The sequence below is a fragment of the Sapajus apella genome, unplaced genomic scaffold (genome assembly GCF_009761245.1).
Source record: "Sapajus apella isolate SASKATOON/1434 unplaced genomic scaffold, GSC_monkey_1.0 scaffold22, whole genome shotgun sequence".
NCBI lineage: Eukaryota > Metazoa > Chordata > Mammalia > Primates > Cebidae > Sapajus > Sapajus apella.
Genome location: NW_022436962.1, coordinates 27,697,173 through 27,713,881, shown reverse-complemented (window position 1 = coordinate 27,713,881; position 16,709 = coordinate 27,697,173). Strand labels below are relative to the sequence as shown.

The window sequence follows — 16,709 nt, the reverse complement described above, 5'->3', positions numbered from 1 at the left end:
CTCATGTTACCCAGGCTGGAGTGCAATGGCGCTATCTCAGCTCACCGCAACCTCCGCCTCCTGGGTTCAGGCAATTCTCCTGCCTCAGCCTCCTGAGTAGCTGGGATTACAGGCACACGCCACCATGCCCAGCTAATTTTTTGTATTTTTAGTAGAGACGGGGTTTCACCGTGTTGACCAGGATGGTCTAGATCTCTTGACCTCGTGATCCACCCGCCTCGGCCTCCCAAAGTGCTGGGATTACAGGCGTGAGCCACCGCGCCCGGCTAATTTTTTAAATTTTTTAGTAGAGACAGTTTCACCATCTGGGCCAGGCTGGTCTCTAACTCCTGACCTCAGGTGATCCACCTGCCTCAGCCTCCCAATGTGCTGGGATTACAAGCGTGAGCCACTGCACCTAGCCCCAACTTTATTCTGAATGTGATGCCTTAGAAGTAGGACGGGCTGTGAGATACCTGTATTTACATACCTTTCCTACACACGTTACTTGGGCATAGATGTTTCTAGCAACATCAGATGGAATGCTGGTGTTGCATTTCCTAGAGCATGGCATAGGGCCTAAGATGGTGGGCTCTGGAATTTATATCATGTGAGATCCTGAAAGTTATGCAAATTTCCTGTACCTTTATTTCCTCATATGTGACCAAAAAAGTGGGGATAACAATCGAACCATCTCATAAGATTGTGGTGAGGATGATGTGAGACACTTCATGCAGAGCCCCGAGGGCCTGACCTATTCCCACTGCTCATTAAGATTCCACATGTGTCTTTGCCAGCGATGACCAGATCCTGGAGTGGTGTGGGGAGGACGCCATCCACTACCTGTCCTTCCAGAGGCACATCATCTTCCTGCTGGTGGTGGTCAGCTTTTTGTCCCTGTGCGTCATCCTGCCTGTCAACCTCTCGGGGGACTTGCTGGGTAATAACCCTTCTCACCTTTGTCTATGTTGTAATGGGGCAGAGTGGCAGTCCTAGGGAAAGGGTTCTCTCTGTGGTAGACCAGAATCCCAGGAATTATGCTCCAATTCAGATGTAAGATGGTCTCAAGGTGACTCTCTGAACATTTCCATCTATTAAAGATCTGGAGAATAATCTACCCCAAACATAGGCTAAAACTGGGGCCTGATACCAATTTCTGGTTCTATATAAATAGGGAAAAAAAGCCCTCCAAGATGTACAGAATCGGGATGTCAGAGAGTCTTTTATACTTTCCTGCCCTCACCCAAATTAGGAGGTCACAATGAATGGACCCAGAAGATATCCATGATACTTAGTCAGAATCAGAATGTGGCATTATATCTAAGGACAACTGCAAGAATCCAGCTTCCAAAATGCCAACATGAATCCACTTAGGATACTCGGTGGTTCCCAACATTGGTTTTGTAACAACATAGGATGTTTGTAGTTTTCTCAAAACAAAATGAATTCACATTTTGCCTTTCCCTGCAACAGAAGGTTGAGAAGTTATCAGGGAGCATGTTGGTGTCAAGCAGAGGCCTTGATGGTGTAGCTCTGGAAAGACCGGCCAGACCTTGTTGTCTTCCTGCTGGTCTAGACATGCTCCTCCTCCCCTGAGCTCCACAAACCAAGGCTGATTGATTACGTTCCCTCCTGCTTCCCCACGTGACCCTGGAACTAAGTATCTGTACTTCTCTGCAGGCAAAGACCCTTACAGTTTTGGGAGGACAACAATAGCAAATCTGCAGACTGAGTGAGTATGGAGCTGGTGGGTATAGGTGCCGATGGGTGAGACCAAGGAGAAGGCAGCTCGGGAACCCGGGGCAGCCAGAGGTACTCCAAAGAGGGCTGGCAGGTGTCTGAAGGCCCCTTCAGCTGGTGTGTTGCTGAGCTGTGGGCATAACATGCCACAGGCAGCCAGTTTTGCCAGGGATTTAAGAAACATGGAGAGTCCCGTGGATTGGAGGGGGTCTCATTTGTCAGGACAGGGACATGGACAGGGACCCCTCTGAAGTATTCACCATGGGCTGAGGGGTGTTGGCCACACAGCCTCTGTGGGAGGTATCTCTTGCAGTGAAACCATTGGTCCTCAGCTCAGTGCCCATTGAGGGTAACCAGGCCCCAGCTCTGCGCCCCCAGCTCCCTGCCTGGGATCCCAGCCCTGATGACAGGTGGTTTCCCCCTCAGCAATGACCTCCTTTGGCTGCACACCATCTTCGCCGTCATTTACCTCCTCCTCACCGTGGGCTTCATGCGACACCATACTCAGTCCATTAAGTACAAAGAGGAGAGCCTGGTGAGTGAGGCGGGGCTTGGGGACACATGCTGGGAGGGGCTCAGGTGGGAGACGAGGCTCTGCGGCAGGCAGGCCCTGACAGCAGTGACCTCTGGGATGGCCTCAGGAGCCCAGCTTGCTTATTCTTGCTCACACTTGGCATGATCTTTAAAAAAAAATTTCACAGATTCTTTCAAGATTTTGACAGTTACTAGTGCTAAGAAGTTTGGGTTGAGAGCAGTCCTTTCTCTTTGCCACCCAAAGCTTCACAGGCGAAGGGTGCTTCTGTAGCTTGTTTCCAGGCCTGGGTCCTCCTCTGATCTGCTGTGTGAATGCATTTGAGTCACTTCCCCTCTTTCTCAGTCTCCTGCCATGCAAAGAAGGCTCATACAGTTGCTTTGGAAGTGGATTCTTTGTATAGCCTGGAAGATGATGCTGTGTGAATGTCATGCTTCTGGGCTTCCCCAGGACACAGAAGGAGAAAACTGGAGCCTTCTGATTTCCCATTGTTTACTTTCCAGAGGCTGGAGTGGGTTGGAAACCTGAGCATACCTGCACACTGGCTCACCAGTGACCTCTCCGTGCTGTGTTTCCCCGACAGGTGAGGCGGACCTTGTTCATCACAGGACTACCCAGAGATGCCAGGAAGGAGACTGTGGAGAGCCACTTCCGGTGAGCAGGTGGGGTGGGAGGGGAGCTGAGCCCCCTCCAGGTAGGACCAGCACAGCCCCCAAGGGGCAAGCACCTTAGGTGAGCGCCTTCTGTCTCTTGCTTGGGTATCCAGGTGAGATCTGAGAAGGACCTGGCCCTGCCACACATGTATGGAGTGGCTCCCGTGTGCCAGTTCTGCAGGTGCTGTGCAATGGATGGTGCCGTGGTGGCCCGTCCTCTTCAAGCAGCCTTGTACACAGTGTCCAGAGCACAGGCCAGGGTGGTGTAGGTGCAAATAAGCGTCTTGAGAGTATACAGGGAAAAAAAAGATTGTTCACCCTGGGGTTCTTAGCATCAGCTTTGCAGAATAAGAGAGGCGTGAGCTGAGCATTTGCACGGACCCACAGGGCTAGGGTCTCACAGGTGGAAGGACATCGGGGCCATCTCTGTGTTTGTTGGTTTGTCCACCCACTCAGCAGGTGTCTGTTGAGTGAGCACTGTGTCCGAGTCCAGGCCCTCCCTGGTAGAACCTCCTTTCCGGCAGCTTCCATTGAGTATCTGCACCACCAATTCCTGCAAATGGAGGCTGGAGGAAAGGCTTTCCTGTGAGGAGATTGTGTGTACAGCCAGGAATGGAAAGGCACAGAGCAGGAAAGGTGATGGGGTGGGGGCAGGGCACGCAGGCCAGGGAGGCTCCCAGGACCCTGCTGGAGGCCTGAAGGCTGTGCTCAGGGGCTGACATTTTATCCTTTCTTCCTTTTTTTTTTTTATTATCATATTTTTTTTAGAGACAGGGTTTTTGCTCTGTTGCCCAGGCTAGAGTGCAGTAGTGTGATCATAGCTCACTGCAGCCTCACCTCCTGGACTCAAGGGATCTTCCTGCCTCAGCCTCTCAAGTAGCTGGGACGGTAGACACATGACACCACATCCAGCTAATTTTTAAAATTTGTGTGGAGATAGAGTCTTGCTATGTTGCCCAGGCTGGTCTTGAATTGCTGGGCTCAAGTGATCCTCCTGCCTTGCCCTCCCAAAATGTTGCAATTACAGGAGTGAGCCACCACACGTGGCCTCTCTTCCTTCCTTATCAATTCAGCAGCCACTAATTTGTTGCATGAACTAGAAGTTGGCTGTACTTTAACTTTGCACTATTTATGAAGAAAGCACTTGCTAAGCAAATTACTAGACAGAATCGTAAACTGAATGTTTAAAATTTGAAAAACTTCTTCAGAAACTAAATAGTTTAGAAATATTTACTAATATGTAAATACTCGATACCAGAATCATTTTTCTCCGTTTCCTTGGAGCAACTCCCCAAAGTTGCCTGCTAGGCAACACCTGGAAACAGTAATTCCACTGAATGTATAACTTTAAAGAGACAGAGTCCCCTCATTCTCAGAAACATTACATGGCTCATGCTTTCCCCTATTTTAGGAGGCCTTTTAGTGACACTACTGCAGTTGTAGGATTGATGTATGAATTTGCCTTTCAAACAGGGATGCTTAAATTGCAGTTTTCTTCCTCACAGCTCTTATTGGGACCAGAAATTGTCCTCCTGTTTAATTTCATGATTGACATGCCTATGGGCTCTCTCTCTCACTAAAATATAAGCACATCCAGGCCCTGTTACCAGCACCTAGAACAGTGCCTGGGAGGTGGTAGGTAGGGATTCACATGGTTCTGAATCCTCTGGAATTGTATGTATAATTTTGCACATATGGTGAGGGGGTGTTGCATTGTGGCCACCAGCCAGGATTGCCTGTATTCACCTCCTGGCTCAGACACTCGCTAGCTGTGTGATCTTTGGTGCACGCCACTTTACCTCTGTGGGCCTCAGTTTACTCATCTGTAAAATGGGAACAAAACTCACAGGTTATGACGAGGATTGAATAAATTGATATATTTTGCTGGTTTTTTTTTTTTTTTTTTTTTGATTTTTTTGAGACAGAGTCCACTGTGTTTCCCAGGCTGGAGTGCAGTGGGGTGAGCTCACTGACTGCAACCTCCGCCTCCCAGGTTCAAGCAATTCTTATGCCTCAGTCTCTGAGTAGCTGAGATTACAGGTGGACACCACCACACCTCACTAATTTTTGTATTTTTAGTAGAGGTGGGGTTTCACCATGTTGGTCAGGCTGGTCTAGAACTCCTGACCTCAAGCGATCCACCCGCCTCAGCCTCTCAAATTGCTGCAATTACAGGTGTGAGCCACCATGCCTGGCCTTGCTGGTTAATATGTGTGTAGACGTTTTCTGGTTCAAGGGTCCTTTGCTTTCATTAGACCCTCTGAAAAGTCTGTGACCTTCAAAAAGCCTACCTGAATAGGATTTCAGTGGTGGCTCAAGGTAGATACTGTCCTAGCACAAATAAGAAATCTATTCCTTTGGTTCTTTAGAGGGGACAGTGATATGTTTATTTTTCCCCAGGAGAAGTGCCAGCTGACTGCAAGCCAAGTGGGTATAAACTTGTCAGTTCCAGGCAGTTAGCTTCATACTACTAAAAAAAAAAAGCTGGCTAGGTGCAGTGACTCATGCCTATAATCCCAGCACTTTGGGAGGCTGAGGCAGGAGGAGCACTTGAGGCCAGGAGTTCAAAATTGGCCTGGGCAACATAGCAAGACCCTGTCTCTACAAAAAATAAAAATCAGCCTGCTGGCATGCACCTGTAGTCCCAGCTACTCAGGAGGCTGAGGTGGGAGGATTGCTTGAGCCCAGAAGTTGAGGCTGCAGTGAGCCATGATTGTACCACTGCACTGCAGCCTGGGTGACAGAGACCCTGTCTCTAAACAAAATAAAACAAAAGCCCTCTTTGTATTAAATTTCAAATTTTCCCCCTTTTGGAGGATAAAAGACAAAAAGAAGAGAGATGTCCGCTGACACAGAAACCACCAGCGAGATCCCTCTGCCATCCTTTCCCTTGGATCCACGGGCCTGTCTCCTGCTTGGGGTTCTCTTTTCAACGGCGTCTTTTGCCTCCTTCTCTCCTTGGCCACAGGGACGCATATCCCACGTGTGAGGTGGTGGATGTCCAGCTGTGCTACAATGTGGCTAAGCTAATCTACCTGTGCAAGGAGAGGTGAGGGTGGGTGGTGGGCGGGCCTGCGAGATGCCCACTCCTTCCTCACTGGCCTCGCATCTCCCAGCGAGGAAGGGAGGAGGGCGGCCATGGACTCCTCCTCCTCCCCTGGCTGATGGTTGAACTGTGGGTGTGGGGGTCCCTGCCACAGGATTATGAAACTGAAGTGTATGCCCCCGCTCCCACCTCTGCAGAAAGAAGACAGAGAAGAGCCTGACCTATTACAGGAATCTGCAGGTGAAGACAGGCCGGCAGACTCTTATCAACCCCAAGCCCTGTGGCCAGTTCTGCTGCTGTGAAGTGCAGGGCTGTGAGTGGGTACGGGTCCCGCTCCCCGGCTGGGAGCGCAGGCATTGGCATGGGGGTGCCCCAGACACCTGCACAGGGCCGTGTCATCCCAATGGGATGTATCTTCTGGCAGGAGGATGCAATCTCTTACTACACGCAGATGAAGGACAGGCTGCTGGAGAGGATCACAGAGGAAGAACTCCACGTCCAGGACCAGCCCCTGGGAATGGCCTTCGTCACCTTCCAGGAGAAGTCCATGGCCACCTAGTGAGTGAGGGTACAACCCAGGCCCCTTCTTGGCTCCAGATAACTCACTGTCCCTCTTGGGTAGAGATGGTACTGCTCACCCACCATCCCTGGGATTTATCTGTGGTGTTTCCTTCTCTTCCCTCAGCCACCCACACTCACTTTGGCAAGCCCAGCCCATGTTTGTGTGACAGGTGGTGGGGAAATGGGCAGCAGCCCCGGCGTGGGTGATTCTGGCTGACCCTGTTGAGCTGATGCAGCCTGGCCTCACTGCCGGCTCTTCCCTGCTGGCCTGGACCCATCCTGTGGGCTCTGTGTGCCAGCCTTCTCCCAGGGGAGACGGAGACACCCTCCTTCCAGACATCTGCTGTGGACCACAGATCTTTCTGTCTGTGGCTCCCCCACTTCCCACAAATGCAAAGCTGTGGGGAAGACCCCTGGGCATACTGGGGCACTCACTGCAGTGGGGAGCTTGGCCTGGGGAGTGGCTTTTCACAGTGGCCCTTGGCATGGGGCTCTGGGCTCTCATGCCTGGGATCTCTGTGTCACCTCGCCTTAGGAGCAGCAGGGGGTGGGTCGGGAGAGGGGTGCAGAAAGGAGATGGTCCAGCCACTGCCTCTCCCCCTGCCTTACCTGCCCCCCACACCCGGCATTTTGACCCTAAGGATGGACTCATGCAGGACTTCCTGCAGACACTGGGGCAGGAGGAAAGGGGAAGGCATCTGAGGCAGGAGGGGGGCTGCTGGGCTCCTTATGGGAGGAAAACCTGTGATCTGTTGAGATGGTGACGGTCGAGGTGGGAGCCCTGAGGAGGGAAGTTTGGGAACAGGCAGTGTGTAACATGGTCTAACGCTACCCTTGGGCCTGGGGAAGAAGTGACAGAAAAGGTGAGCCACTGGCCTGGCAGTAGCATTGGATCAGAGCTGCAGCTTAACAGGCAAGGTGGAGGGGGATGGCTCTGTGGAAGAGCGGTGTGTTGGGGTATGCTGCCCTCAGTTTCCTTATCTGAAAAATGGGAATAGTACTCTCTTTCTTGCTGGGTGGTGGCGAGGATTAAACAAAATTCTCCACACAGTGTGCTCGCATGGCGCCTCTTACATAGCATTACTTAGAATACGCTAATGACAACAAAGCAAAGGTCCTGTGCCACTGCCTCCCACTCCTACTCAGTCCCCACTTGCCACATGTTGTGTGGTCACCGGAGTAGCCTGGGCCTGGCTGTTTCTACATTTCCTGGCAGCATCCTGAAAGATTTCAACGCCTGCAAGTGTCAGAGCCTTCGGTGCAAAGGTGAGCCCCAGCCATCCTCCCATAGCAGAGAGCTCTGTACCTCCAAGTGGACAGTCACGTTCGCTGCTGATCCTGAGGACATCTGCTGGTGAGCTCCTAGACCAGGGAGACATGGGAGGGAGGCCTGGGTTCCTGGTGGGAGCTGCCTGTCACCTGGAGCACAGGTGTGACCTCACAGTCAGTGGAAATCACACATCTGCAACTCTCCGGGCCATGATGCCGTGATGTGCTCAATGTGGCCCAGCTGGGGTATCCGCCCAGCACGTCCTGCCAGGGTTCCTCCCTGGCATTCAGGTGGCGTCCAGCAGAAATATAATGCCACCTCTGCATGTAATTTTAAGTTTCCCACTAGTCATGCTAAAAAAGTAAAAAGAAACAGTTGGAATTAGTTTTAATAATTTATCTCGCCCAATATATCCAGACTGTTATTTCAACATGCAGTCAATTTTGAAAAATGTGACATGTTTTACATTCTCTTTTTCACACTTAGTCTTCAAAATATGGTGTGTATTTTACAGTTCTAGCACCTCTCAATTCACACTAGCCACATTTCAAATGCTCAATAGCTGCATGTGGCTTGTGCAGAGACTTATTTAGGTCCAGTGTCAGCCTGGAGCCATGCTGGTGAGCTGAGCTGTGTCCACGGGGGCCATGGTGAGCCTCCAGCACTGTGTTGAGGGTAAGGGCACCCAGCGCAAGCCCCAGCTTGCTGCCTGTCCCGCCCTGCCTCAGCTCCTTGCAGCTGTGCCTTCGATCCTTTGTCCCTGCCTTCCTCCTCCCTGCACCACAGCCCCCTTGGGAAGAATGTGGTGTTAGTCACAAAGCATTGCAGATGTGTCTAAGAAATGCCAAGCGCACGCCTGTAATCCTAGCACTTCGAGAGGCTGAGCAAGGCGGTTTGCCTGAGCTCAGGAGTTCAAGACCACCCTGGGCAACGTGGTAAAATCCTGTCTCTATTAAAAATGCAAAAAAATTAGCTGGGCATGGTGTCTGTTGCCTGTAATCCCACCTACATGGGAGGCTGAGGCAGGAGAATTGCTTGAACCTGGGAGGCAGAGATTACAGTGAGCTGAGATCATACCACTGTACTCTAGCCTGGGTGACTTAGCCAGACTCTGTCTCCAAAAAAGAAAATAAGTGCCATGCTGGAGCCTTATTTGGTCTGCTTGGGTGCCCATGCCATTTCTTTGGGTAGATTCTGGCCCCCAGACTCTAGCTGGTGAACCACATCTGAGAGAATAGCCTTTGTTCCCTCTGAGCTCATAGGTACTTAAGATCTTGCCTTTCTGTAGCTGAAGGTCAGTGCGGAGAACTTGCCCCCAGGCTAGTCTCTTGGTCTACCTAAATCTGACCTTCTTATCCACCTAAGCTATGAGCACTGGGAGATAAGCCTCAGGACCTGTGTCCCCTCGCCCCTTGCAGGAAGAACCTCTCTATCCAGGGCCTCCGCTGGTGGCTACAGTGGCTAGGCATCAACTTCACCCTCTTCGTGGGGCTGTTTTTCCTGACCACACCCTCCATCATCCTGTCCACCATGGACAAGTTCAATGTTACCAAACCCATCCATGCGCTGAATGTGAGTAACTGTTCTGCAAGGCCCCTCCCAGGAGGGCTGGTGGGAAGAGGGCTTGGTGGGTGGGGAAGGAAGTGGGGACAGGAGTGGGATGTGTGCGGGAACCAGGGGGTCAAGTTGCTCAGTTCACATACTTGCTTTTAACCTCTATGCAGGCATGGGCACATTTATTACAATGTCTATATCGTAATGCCATATATATATATATACACACACACACACACACACACACACACACACACACACAGAGAGAGATATACACATACATGTATACACACACATGCATACATATTTTAATAGACTAAACAGTGGTCGAGATATTTGAGTTGAATGAGGTATATTCGGGTTGGTGGAATGTTAAGCATCTGTTAAAAATTGTGCAAACTTTGTGGCTCCCATGCAGGGCTCCTGAAGAAGCAGGGATGTGCCAGTGGGGCATCTTTATCATGGACACTACTGGGAGGGGACAGGAAGGAATGAAAAGAGCTTCATTGATTAGGGTGGCAGGATCACAAATTATTTCCTTTACATTTTAGTTGCTAATGACCTTGTTATAAAACTATTTATTCTGCATAGGTTATAAATTATTTTTAAAAATCTTAGATGAATCAATGAGATAACAGTTAAACACTCCCTCAACTGGCATCCACTCAAAAAGATACTGGGTTCTCATAAGCAGCTTTGCCGAACCATCTCCCTAAATGTCTTTTCTTTTTAAATTTCACTTTGCATGTGGTTAATCATTCTCTGGGAAAGCACACTGGGCAGGAGGGCCTCCTGGCCCTCACTTTGCCATTCCCTATCTGATGAATTCTGAGCCTCAGTTTTTCATCCAAGAACTGAAGTTAAAACACCTGCCCTATTATACAGCACGTGAGGTTGTTGTCATGATAATCAATGAACTGATGCGTGGTTGAAGCTCTTATCTGACTGCAGATAATTTTAAACTACCTAAGTATAAATCCAGTTTTGTTTAAGATTTAAAGCAGGTATTATAAATATGCATTCCTTTGCCAATCTTTTAGTAGAGGGACTGGCCTATTCTTTTGAGGATGAATCTGCTGATGAGAGCTCCCCTTTGTCATTTTACATAAACCACACCCTTATTTCACTGTTTTGTGGTTCCAGTGTTGGCTTCTTTGAGGAAGAATTTAGATACTTGGAGAGCCATTCTGAATATTGACACTTCCTAGATCTCATATTATCGTTAATTTACTCTTATCTAATTAACAGCATCTTTTTTTAGAAATTGACTTTTATCAAGTCTGCCAAAGTATCCAACTTAGTTTTCAAAGAAAATTTCTATTTTTATATCCATCTAATCAGTGAAAGTAATAAGTTAATCAGATCATGTAATCACAGTAACAAACAGCAGACTTGTGGACACACACAGTGGAGCCCTGATATGCTGCAGCTGGACCAGTGGGAGCTGAGCAGGCAGGCAGGCAGGCGCAGCGCCCCCTCCACCCCTGCCAGGACTCCAGGCCTTCAGTGTTCAGTCTTCCCGTGGGATCAGTCATTGGTTTTGTATAGGGAACAGAGAAGGTTATTTAATCTGGTTAGTCAGGTAAGTGGAGTTTAGTTGTATGTGAAATTGCTTTCTTTGCTGTGCTGTGAGGAGCTATACAGATATAAGGTGCTGTTAGTGATTATTCAGCCAGCAGTTATGGTACCAACTCTGTACCTGGCAGTGTCAGTTCTGGGGGTCAGAGGTGACAGACTTCTACCCGGGGAGTCTCCTGAGCGACCACGTTAATAGGTCATGGCCTCAGAGCCATGTGGGCCATGGTCCCTGTGACTCTCTCTGTCGTGGACCTTTTTCCTAGGACCCGATCATCAGTCAGTTCTTCCCCACCCTCCTGCTCTGGTCCTTCTCGGCCCTCCTCCCCTCCATCGTCTACTACTCTACACTGCTGGAGTCCCACTGGACCAAGTGAGTGCCCGGGAGCCCCGAGGCCCTGCCCCTAAGAAGAATGCCTCTGATCGCTCCCTTGTCCACACCCTTCCCCCAGCTGCTCAGGCAGTGGGCACATGGCAGAGGCCTCACTGGGGGTACCTGGAGCATTTGGGGACTGCGAGTGCTCACCTTTGATGTCCTGCAGGTCGGGGGAAAACCAGATCATGATGACCAAAGTCTACATATTCTTGATCTTCATGGTGCTGATACTGCCCTCCCTGGGTCTCACCAGGTATATGCCACCACTTCCTCCTCTAAATTCGGTATCAGTCACATCAGAAGAGCACTGTCCCTAGGAGATTGAAAATGGTCTGGTAGCAGAAGCAAACCTCTAACAATATCTAAGCCTGTCGCAGCCACTTGGCATGCAGTGGGGCTGGTCACTGATTCTTCTGACAATATGATTATTCTTCTTTAAAAAAGAAAACACCATATTGGTCAGGCTGGTCTTGAACTCCTGACCTCAGGTGATCCACCCACTTCAGCCTCCCAAGTGCTGGGATTACAGGCATAAGACTCTGTGTCCAAAAAAAAAAAAAAAAAGGAAAAAGCTTGGAAATTTCGTGGCTAGGCGTGGTGGCTTATGCCTATAATCCTTGCATTTTGGGAGGCAGAGGTGGGCAGATTGCTTGAGCCCAGGAGTTCCAGCCTGGGCAATATGGTAAAACCCCATCTCTACAAAATAAAGAAAAGAAAATGAAACTTATCAAGGACCTTCCACTTAGGAAGGGTCTCATCATGGCTTTGTTTATCTCAAGGAAGGAAGCTTCTGTTAAAGCAGACTGTGACAGGTCATGCCGTAGTAACTGGTGTCATTGAGAACAAAAGTCAATCTCAAGTTTTGGCCTGTTTTTAGAGCAAAAGAAAGTGAAAGCCTGTGTAGTGACAACATGGAATGCTGGAAATAAACTCTTAGGGGATTCCTTTGTTTTTCAGTCTAGATTTTTTCTTCCGGTGGCTCTTTGACAAGACTTCCTCGGAGACCTCCATCAGGTTGGAGTGAGTATTGCCAAGCTGAGTTCTGGAGCCATGGCCCTGGGTGAAAGTCCCACAGGGGCTGGGGCTGGGGCTGCAGTGGGACGGGAGGGGGCAGTCGTAGTCTATGCTTCCGAACAGGCCTCTGCCTCCCCCAGACAGCAGCGCTCGGGGCCTCACCACCACCCTGCCAGGTTCCTGGTAGACACTGTGGGAGCTGACCCACTTTGTGCTGTACTTGCAGAAATGTGGTTAATTTTTTAGGCCAGAACTCAATTAGCAGCTGTCTCATTCATTCTTTGAAACTTATTGAGCACATAGTCACATGAGGAGAAGGAATTGCTGGGTCTCAGTGGTGCCAGGGAGTGGGGAAAGGAGAATAATAATTACACATGGCAACCAGGATGCCTCTGGGCTCTGGGGATTATTTTTGCCACAATAGAATTAAATTTATTGCTAATGTATTCTTGTTAGTATTTTAAACTTATACCATGCCCACTTAATGGTAATAGCTATTGTTTAAGAAGGGAGTATGCCAAATGCTTTATGCATCTTTTTCTCACTGAGCCTTTACAACAAGCCATGAGAAAGATACTAGTATTCTCTCCATTTTACAGATGAGGAGACTGAGGTTTGGAGCTGTTGAATAACTTGCCCAAGTTTACCCAGCCAGTTAAGGAACAGAGCTGGGATTCGAAGCCCCTACAGTCTGTACGTTAGGTCTTAATATAGGCCCAAAGCTTGGCATGACTTTCCTAAAGAATGTGCTTACCTGTAAGGATGGGGTGAGTTGTTTTAAACAAGTTCTTGCTGAGTAAGCTGATGAGCTGGGAGCTGGCGGCTCTGATAGACACACATACATACAGCCAGCGATTGTCTAGGTTTACAGTGACTTTCAGATAGACAAATCCAGTGACCACTTCAGTCCTCATCTTCTGTGGTCTGTCAGCCACATCTGACACATTTTTCCGAGCCTTCCTCCTCGAAGCTCTGCCTTGGCTCTCTCATCCCGTGGCATCTTCTTCTCAGCCTCCTTGGTGGGTGCTTTCCCATCTCCCCAACTCTAGATTTTGGCTGCCTCAAGGCTTAGCCCCCAGTTCTGGGTCCACACTGCCTCTCTAGGTGACCTCAGCTAAACCCACGGCTTCCGTGCCATGAGACTGCTCCTGAATTAACTGATATGGACAACATCCACATTTATGTCTCTAGCCTGCACCTCCAGGCTGATAACCCAGCTTCCCACCTGAAACTCCACTTGGAGTTTCCCTGGGTCCCACAGATGTTACCAGCCAAAACCAGACTCTTGACTTTTACAAAACCCCAAATCTGCTGCTCTGCAACTTTCCCATTCCATGATGTTTTTCCAATTGTTTTGGCAAAAACCTTGAGGTTCACCTTGTTTTCTTTCTCTCCCTCCCATGCCACACCCAGCCTATCAGCAAATCCTGACGGCTCTCTCTTTTAAGTAGATCCAGAATCTCACCACCTCCATCACAACCACCCTCATCCCGCATGGGGATGACACAGCCACCATCTGTGTCATCTCCCTGACCCCATCGGAACAGATCCCTTGCCCTGAGCCGGGCCCCAGCCCCTTTCAGGCTTGTCTCCTGCTGCCCCTAGCCCACTGCTGTCCTGCCCCACCTGCCCTTTTGTTCTTCCTGGATGTGCCACTGAGCCTCTTCAGGTGACTTATATCGACTTATATGTTATTCCCTTTTCCTGGAATCTTGTCTTCCCAGGTTTTGGGATGACTTGTTTTCTCACTTCCTTCACATCTCTGCACAAATATCACCTAGTAAGAAACGCTCCTCCACCCCTGTGTAATGTGGAAACCCTCCCTGCTTTATTTCCTCTGTAGCGCTCACCATGCCGGCATATGGAATATGTGTTTGTTTGCTTGTTTGTGCCCCCAGCTAGAATGTGAACTTCAAGGGAGTGGGTGGGGGCTGGGGCACTGTTCTGTTCTCAATGCCTAGAAGGGTGCTTGGCACACCGATGGGTTCCCAAATATGTGCTGAATGAAGGGAAGAGTCTACAGCCCTCCCAGGGGCTTTCTGCTCCTGCCCAGCCTAGGGGCCCCTACTCTCCCTCCAAGAGTGGCTCTCAGCTCACAGACCTAGGCCCCGGTTTCCCCAGGTGCGTCTTCCTGCCGGACCAGGGCGCCTTCTTTGTGAACTATGTCATCGCCTCAGCCTTCATTGGCAATGGCATGGAGCTGCTGCGGCTGCCGGGCCTCATCCTCTACACCTTCCGCATGATCGTGGCCAAGACGGCTGCCGACCGCAGGAATGTCAAGCAGGTGCCTTCCCCTGGGCCCAGGGCTGTGTCTCTGACTCCCTCCCCGTCCCCCTTCCCTGACCTGAGGTCCTCTCATCCCCACTACCCCCACTAGTGCATAGCATTTACCCAGCCACCCACTAGGGCGGGCACTGGGCTAAGTGCTTCTCAAACCCAGGCCCGCGCAGGCGCAGCCTCCTCCAGCCTCCGCTCTAGCTCACAGGATGGAGGAGAGAGCTTGGGACTCTGGCATTTGAAACAGTTTGATTGCACACATACAAACAGCTCAAACCAACATACTCCTTTTCCATGCACACCCATTTTCGTAAATTCTTAGTCGTACCCCAGATGTCAAAGGCACTTTTGGCTTGTGGCATTTATTCCAGGATTCCCTAAATTGGAGAGTGTGGGATTCCCTTTTATTCTCCTCTGCCACGGTGGGCACTGTGTGAGGAAAGTGGGAGAAGTGTTGGATTCCTTCATTTCATCCTCAGTCCCCTTATGAGCTGGGCACTGCTAGTATCCCTATCTCAAAGAGGCATGAACTAAGCTGGCCCCAGATCCCATCCTAGAAGGGCTGGAATCGCAAGGAGTCACTTACAGTTCATCCTCTGACCACCTCTGCTCCAGGGGCGCAAATGCCTGTTGGGTGGACAGGATTGGAACAAAGGGAACACTAGCAGACACGCATCACTGTGCCTCAGGAAGTCTGGGTGCGCTGAGTGAAGTGGGGTGGCTGGGAGGGATAGGAAGGACCTCGGGAGCCACGCATCTATTTCCAAAGTCCTCCTCTACCCTGCTCTCCCCTCACCACTTGGAGAGCACAAAAGGGTGTTTGAGGTGGAACAAGCCCACGAGCTCCTCACCACTTCCTCCTCCCAGAACCAGGCCTTCCAGTATGAGTTTGGAGCCATGTATGCGTGGATGCTGTGTGTCTTCACTGTCATCATGGCCTACAGCATCACCTGTCCCATCATTGCGCCATTTGGTGAGTGGTCCTGGACCCTGTCCCAGGGTACGTGGACGGCTGATTGCACCAAGCCTCTCAGAGACAGCTATCACCAGGACGTTATGATGTTCCCAAAACCATAGTCACAAGAACCGCAAGCTGCCCAAAACCCAGTAACACCAAATTTCATTCATTTCTTTCTTTTTTTTTGTTTTGAGACAGGGCCTCATGCTGACACCCAGGCTGGAGTACAGTGGCATGATCTTGGCTCACTGCAACCCCCACCTCCCAGGCTCAAGCCAACCTCCCACCTCAGCCTCCTGAGTAGCTGGGATTACAGGTGCCCACCGCCATGCCTGGCTAATTTTTTGTATTTTTAGTAGAGACAGTTTCACCATGTTGGCCTGGCTGGTCTCGAACTCCTGACCTCAGGTGATCCGCTTGCCTCAGCCTCCCAAAGTGCTGGGATTACAGGCATGAGCCACAGCACCCAGCCTCATTAATTTTTAAATGAATTCCTCCCACTGGCCCCAGCTAGGACCTCTCTCAGTACTTCTGGTCTGAGGTTCTCTGCCCGCTGACCACGTCGTTCATGGTTGATTTCTTTAGCAGCAAGTAAGACAGTGCCATAGTCACAATCACAGCTCTTTTGCTGCTTTCACTCTGGCAGATGGTTGCCTCCACGTGGGTTACCACATTTAATTCTCACCTCATCCTACAAGGCAGGTCTTGTTTCTATTCCCCCTTCACAGATGAAGAACTTCATATGTTGTTAGTAAGCAGGAGAACCAGAATTTGAACTCAGGACTATTTGACTTTAAAGGCCAAGGTCCTGGCCACTGAAATAAAACATCTGGAACTGGCAGATGAATGAAAGACTCTAGAAGAAAACAGAAAACCCAAGAGACTGTTGGCAGTAATAGCTGAGGATGAGGGGGAGAAGTTGTTTTAGTTTTCTCTGTATACGCTCTTGTGTAGTTTTAAAAATCTACAGTATTAACACTTTCAAAACAAAATTTATTTTTCCAAGAAGAACCTGGGCCTGGGCACAGTAGCTCACCCCTGTAATCCCAGCACTTTGGGAGGGCGAGGCAGTGGATCACCTGAGGTCAGGAGTTCGAGACCAGCCTGGCCAACATGGTGAAACCCTCTTTCTACTAAAAATACAAAAAATTAGCCAGGCCTGGTGATGGATGCC

The 16,709-nt window shown here is 49.9% G+C and overlaps 1 protein-coding gene across 12 annotated transcripts in view; it reads left to right on the top strand.

Moving 5' to 3' along the window:
* TMEM63A (transmembrane protein 63A) overlaps positions 1-16,709 on the top strand; it is a 35,043-nt gene that overhangs the window by 14,200 nt on the left and 4,134 nt on the right. For 11 of the 12 annotated variants that reach the window (XR_004272275.1, XM_032289422.1, XM_032289424.1 and 8 more), the window contains 14 exons: positions 777-919; positions 1,660-1,711; positions 2,146-2,254; positions 2,835-2,905; positions 5,873-5,953; positions 6,148-6,271; positions 6,375-6,508; positions 7,728-7,865; positions 9,200-9,353; positions 11,177-11,283; positions 11,453-11,539; positions 12,244-12,306; positions 14,422-14,584; positions 15,445-15,550. Coding sequence is in view for 11 of the 12 variants with exons in the window: in XM_032289422.1 (XP_032145313.1) it covers positions 777-919; positions 1,660-1,711; positions 2,146-2,254; positions 2,835-2,905; positions 5,873-5,953; positions 6,148-6,271; positions 6,375-6,508; positions 7,728-7,865; positions 9,200-9,353; positions 11,177-11,283; positions 11,453-11,539; positions 12,244-12,306; positions 14,422-14,584; positions 15,445-15,550 (1,532 nt within the window). In the remaining variant the exon portion in view is untranslated. The remainder of the gene's footprint in view (positions 1-776; positions 920-1,659; positions 1,712-2,145; positions 2,255-2,834; positions 2,906-5,872; positions 5,954-6,147; positions 6,272-6,374; positions 6,509-7,727; positions 7,866-9,199; positions 9,354-11,176; positions 11,284-11,452; positions 11,540-12,243; positions 12,307-14,421; positions 14,585-15,444; positions 15,551-16,709) is intronic. The other variant, XM_032289418.1, reaches the window with a different exon arrangement.